This window comes from Coregonus clupeaformis, chromosome 18 (assembly GCF_020615455.1).
Source record: "Coregonus clupeaformis isolate EN_2021a chromosome 18, ASM2061545v1, whole genome shotgun sequence".
Lineage (NCBI taxonomy): Eukaryota > Metazoa > Chordata > Actinopteri > Salmoniformes > Salmonidae > Coregonus > Coregonus clupeaformis.
Window position 1 is genome coordinate 36434591 of NC_059209.1, and position 6099 is coordinate 36440689.

At 38.1% G+C, this 6099-nt stretch overlaps 1 protein-coding gene across 1 annotated transcript; it reads left to right on the forward strand.

Moving 5' to 3' along the window:
- Window positions 1-1923: 1923 nt before the first annotated feature.
- On the forward strand, window positions 1924-3889 carry LOC121530759 (C-X-C motif chemokine 11-1-like). The gene is made up of 4 exons (XM_041835980.2): window positions 1924-2175; window positions 2884-3010; window positions 3243-3335; window positions 3546-3889. Exons 1-4 carry the CDS (start codon window positions 2016-2018, stop codon window positions 3556-3558), a joined length of 393 nt encoding a protein of 130 aa, XP_041691914.1. The 5' UTR covers window positions 1924-2015; the 3' UTR covers window positions 3559-3889.
- Window positions 3890-6099: the final 2210 nt, after the last annotated feature.

The window sequence follows — 6099 nt, forward strand, 5'->3', positions numbered from 1 at the left end:
TTACAGTGTCCCAAAACTTTTTGGAGTTAATGCTACAGGATGCAAATTTCGGTTTGAAAAAGCTAGCCTTTGCTTTCCTAACTGATTGTGTATATTGGTTCCTGACTTCCCTGAAAAGTTGCATATCGCGATGGATGTTCGATGCTAATGCAGTACGCCACAGGATGTTTTTGTGCTGGTCAAGGGCAGTCAAGTCTGGGGTGAACCAGGGGCTATATCTGTTCTTAGTTCTGAATTTTGTGAATGGGGCGTGCTTATTTAAGAAAGGAAACACTTTGAAGTTTGTGGAAATGTGAAATTAATGTAGGAGTATATAACACATTAGATCTGGTAAAAGATAATACAAACATAAAAACATGGGTTTTCTAGTTTTGTTTGTTCCATCATCTTTGAAATGCAAGAGAAAGGCCACAATATAATATTGCAGTTTAGGCTCAATTTAGATTTTGCCCACTAGATGGAAGCAGATTGATCCAGTGAAGCATTGCAATTCTGGACTATTTTGTAAGAAATTGATACATTTTCAAGTACATAACTATAGAGAATATACAAAAATGATATGGTAATACAAAATGTAAGTTTACACACTCCCAGGAATGTCATACATGATGGATCATTAGCTTATACACTAACTTTCACACATCTAGATGGCCGGGCGAGGTGGGTGTGGAGCCAGAGACAGCAGGGGTTCAAACTGTAGAACACAGTTCCTACATTTGAATATAAAAATGGATTTTATCAAACAAAACTATGCTACATTTTATCTCTGGGACCCTTAGGATGACAAATCAGAGCAAGATTACTGAATGTAAGTACATTATTTACCTTCAGAGGGGAATGTATCAAACCAGTTGCTGTGATAATTTTGTTGTTGTTGTGCCCTCAAACAATAGCATGGTATTTTTTCACTGTAATAGCTACTGTAAATTGGACAGTGCAGTTAGATTAACAATAATTTAAGCTTTCTGCCCATATAAGACATGTCTATGTCCTGGAAAGTTTGCTGTTACTTACAACAGTCATGCTAATCACATTAGCGCACGTTAGCTCAACCGTCCCGTACACGGGACACTGATCCCGTAGAGGTTAATCTAAGATAACTAAAGAAATCTGTAATTCGTTTTGATATTTTTGTTGAGGAGGTCTTTTACATCTAAGATGTTTGGGTATTTCTCAAGTGAAAAAATTTTGCATGAAAATGAGTCGTCTCTCGTTGAATAACAACAAAGACTTTATTGAAGAATCCCTACTGTTGACCAATCACCAACAAAGGGGCGTAGACTTCGGCTATCGAACTTCGGCTTGCCTCAGGAATTTTTTTTGTGTGCACGAACATCCGAAAAAAAACTTTGCCGAAGACCAAAATGAGAAAAGAAACTTCACAAAAATGTCGTCATAGTATATTAACTGTTACGAATGGGAAGCATGACAGATTTCTTGAGTTATCTTAGATTAATTCTGACTATTTTCAGAAAGTGTATACTGGTTACGGTGTCTCAAAATGGACAAACAGTACAATTTTACGCTTCTTCTCATTTTTCAAGTGAAAATCTATGACAGTTGTGTTTCTCTTCATTCGGAAGAACATCATGGAGAAGTAGCCACGATGTCCATGTTTCACTTCTGCAGGTTATGTCCCAAATGACACCCTATTCCCTATATGGTGCACTACTTTTGACCATTGTCCATAGGGCTCTGGTCAAAAGTAGTGCACTATATAGGGAAAAGGGTGCCATTTGGGACACATTAGGATAGACAGATTGCATCATCTCTCTGCCTTAAACATGCCTCAAACATGCCTTCCGTTTTACTGTCAGAGATATTGTTTCTAAGAAACAGGAAATCCTGTCTGAAAGGAGAAGTAGAGAAAAAGTGTAAGGAGGTGAGACAGACAGGGAAAAGGGGAAAACCCCCTCTCTCTCTCTCTCTCTCTCTCTCTCTCTCTCTCTCTCTCTCTCTCTCTTCCTCCCACTCTCATTGGTTGACTGCCAGAGATGGAGGGGATTTCAGTATAAATGCAAGCCAAGCTCTCCTCCATTCACAACTTCCATAACTTGACTGAGCTGTCCATCCAGACTCTTGAAGAAACTGAAGAAGCAGTATCCATGATCAACACAATGACATCAACGGTCCTCATCAGCTTCCTGGCCTGTCTGATCCTGGTTAATGTTGAAGGTAACATCTCTGAAATATCTTGAATTATATTTATAATATCTTTGACATCTTTATTTATTAGAAATCTGCAGCATATGAAGCGACTTGGAAAGCCAGGGAGAAGTGTAGTCAAATATTAGGTTTGATTTCTGACTGAAGAGTTCAAATTAAATCAACTTGTATTTGTCACATGCGCCGAATACATCAGGTGTAGACCTTACCGTGAAATGCTTACTTACAAGCCCTTAACCAACAATGCAGTTCAAGAAATAGAGTTAAGAAAATATTTACTAAATAAATGCACTAAAGTAAAAAATAAAATAAAAAGTAACACAATAAAATAACAATACCGATACTATATACAGGGGGTACCGGTACCAAGTCAATGTGTGGGGGTACAGGTTAGTCGAGGTAATTTGTACATGTAGGTAGGGGTAAAGTGACTATGCATAGATAATAATGGACCTAGACTTGGCGCTCCGGTATCGCTTGCCGTGCGGTAGCAGAGAGAACAGTCTATGACTTGGGTGACTGGAGTCTTTGACAATTGTTTGGGCCTTCCTCTGACACTGTCTGGTATAGAGGTCCTGGATGGCAGGGAGCTTGGCCCCAGTGATGTACTGGGCCGTACGCACTACCCTCTGTAGCGCCTTACGGTCAAAGAGTTTAGTACTTAGCTGCAACAATGCCATAACCAAACATGCCATAACCTTTTCTTGTCATTCCCAGGCCAGGTGGGTCATTCTAAAGCTCGGTGCCTGTGTCTAAATGGAATGGTGAACCGTGTTAAACCTCTTCTCATTGAGAAGCTTGAAGTGTACGCCTCCAGCCACTCCTGCCAGCACATGGAGATCATGTAAGAAATCTGTCTGTCTGTCTGTCTGTCTGTCTGTCTGTCTGTCTGTTTGAACTATATTGATATCATTGCATATTGTCCCTGGCTTAGTATATAGTTGGAGATAAAGTAAATGTTGCTATTTATTTTTTAACAAACTGATATTAACTTACACCTGCTATTTCTCTATATGCTCAGTTGGAAAGTTGTGATGGCTAACTTTTAACAGGAGTCTCTCTCCATGTGTGTTCAGTGTCACTCTGAAGAACGGAAAAGGGAAAAAGTGTCTGAATCCAGAGGCCCCGATTGTCAAGAAAACCATTGAGAAATGGATGAAAAACCAAAGGTGAGGACTACATATGCAGACTGCATTACAAATTCAATACACGGTAACTGCGCCATATGCATCTTTCTCAACGGCGCAATACTCACATCAGTATATCAGTATTTGAAATGGTACCTTTCTGTCCTTCGCCCTTGAATCTGTATTTATTAGTAATAATGTTAATGATATATGTATTAATAATATATGGATAATTATTGTTTTTCCTTTCAGGAGTGTGCAGTAAAAGTAACGATACCAGTTCAGTTGAGAACTTGATGGAGAGAGAGCTATTCCTGAGGAATGCACTGAAAACTGCCTGAAGACTGCCTGAATATATGTTTACACTGTTGAATGGTACTTAGAAAGTCGTTTTTTAAATTGACAAAATGAGTATCTGTTACACAATGTGACTTACTAGTAGTTAAGTGACATTTCTAGTATTTCCAATGGAAAATATAAAAAGCATTTCAATATGTAAACATATTTTTTTATTATGCAATGTCAACAATTAAAATGTTTAATATTTTGTTTGGTTATCAAATTTGTCCATGGGAAATGAAAATGAACATTTGTGTAAAAACTGTATATTTTTTATGTATTGTTTACATTTTCTATCAAATCAATAAAGAAGCATTTGACTTTACTTTTTGTTAAATCTTTTTCTCTGTTCACCTAGACTTTTGATAGCACAGCAAATGTCACTATAATGATGATAGTCAAATGACAGATTATGTAGAGTGGGATTTCTTCTAGAACATAGGCTAAAGGAACACATTATGTAGAGTGGGATGTCTTCTAGAACATAGCCTAAAGGAACACATTATGTAGAGGGGGATGTCTTCTAGAACATAGCCTAAAGGAACACATTATGTAGAGTGGGATGTCTTCTAGAACATAGCCTAAAGGAACACATTATGTAGAGTGGGATGTCTTCTAGAACATAGCCTAAAGGAACACATTATGTAGAGTGGGATGTCTTCTAGAACATAGGCTAAAGGAACGCATTATGTAGAGTGGGATGTCTTCTAGAACATAGGCTAAAGGAACACATTATGTAGAGTGGGATGTCTTCTAGAACATAGCCTAAATGAACACATTATCTAGAGTGGGATGTCTTCTAGAACATAGACTAAAGGAACACATTATCTAGAGTGGGATGTCTTCTAGAACATAGACTAAAGGAACACATTATCTAGAGTGGGATGTCTTCTAGAACATAGCCTAAATGAACACATTATCTAGAGTGGGATGTCTTCTAGAACATAGCCTAAAGGAACACATTATGTAGAGTGGGATGTCTTCTAGAACATAGCCTAAAGGAACACATTATGTAGAGTGGGATGTCTTCTAGAACATAGCCTAAAGGAACACATTATGTAGAGTGGGATGTCTTCTAGAACATAGGCTAAAGGAACGCATTATGTAGAGTGGGATGTCTTCTAGAACATAGGCTAAAGGAACACATTATGTAGAGTGGGATGTCTTCTAGAACATAGCCTAAATGAACACATTATCTAGAGTGGGATGTCTTCTAGAACATAGACTAAAGGAACACATTATCTAGAGTGGGATGTCTTCTAGAACATAGCCTAAAGGAACACATTATGTAGAGTGGGATGTCTTCTAGAACATAGCCTAAAGGAACACATTATGTAGAGTGGGATGTCTTCTAGAACATAGGCTAAAGGAACGCATTATGTAGAGTGGGATGTCTTCTAGAACATAGGCTAAAGGAACACATTATGTAGAGTGGGATGTCTTCTAGAACATAGCCTAAATGAACACATTATCTAGAGTGGGATGTCTTCTAGAACATAGACTAAAGGAACACATTATCTAGAGTGGGATGTCTTCTAGAACATAGCCTAAATGAACACATTATCTAGAGTGGGATGTCTTCTAGAACATAGCCTAAAGGAACACATTATGTAGAGTGGGATGTCTTCTAGAACATAGCCTAAAGGAACACATTATGTAGAGTGGGATGTCTTCTAGAACATAGCCTAAAGGAACACATTATGTAGAGTAGGATGTCTTCTAGAACATAGACTAAAGGACACATTATGTAGAGTGGGATGTCTTCTAGAACATAGCCTAAAGGAAAACATTATGTAGAGTGGGATGTCTTCTAGAACATAGCCTAAAGGAACACATTATGTAGAGTGGGATGTCTTCTAGAACATAGCCTAAAGGAACACATTATGTAGAGTGGGATGTCTTCTAGAACATAGCCTAAAGGAACACATTATGTAGAGTGGGATGTCTTCTAGAACATAGCCTAAAGGAACACATTATGTTGAGTGGGATGTCTTCTAGAACATAGCCTAAAGGAACACATTATGTAGAGTGGGATGTCTTCTAGAACATAGCCTAAAGGAACACATGATGTAGAGTGGGATGTCTTCTAGAACATAGCCTAAAGGAACACATTATCTATAGTGGGATGTCTTCTAGAACATAGGCTAAAGGAACACATTATGTAGAGTGGGATGTCTTCTTGAGAATAACTCAAAGGAACACATTATGTAGAGTGGGATGTCTTCTAGAACATAGGCTAAAGGAACACATTATGTGGAGTGGGATGTCTTCTAGAACATAGCCTAAAGGAACACATTATGTAGAGTGGGATGTCTTCTAGAACATAGCCTAAAGGAACACATTATGTAGAGTGGGATGTCTTCTTGAGAATAACTCAAAGGAACACATTAAACACATCTGGAAATCATGATCAGTCTTAGCAGCAACTACACATGTATAGAGCATTCATAACATCTTCATAAACTCT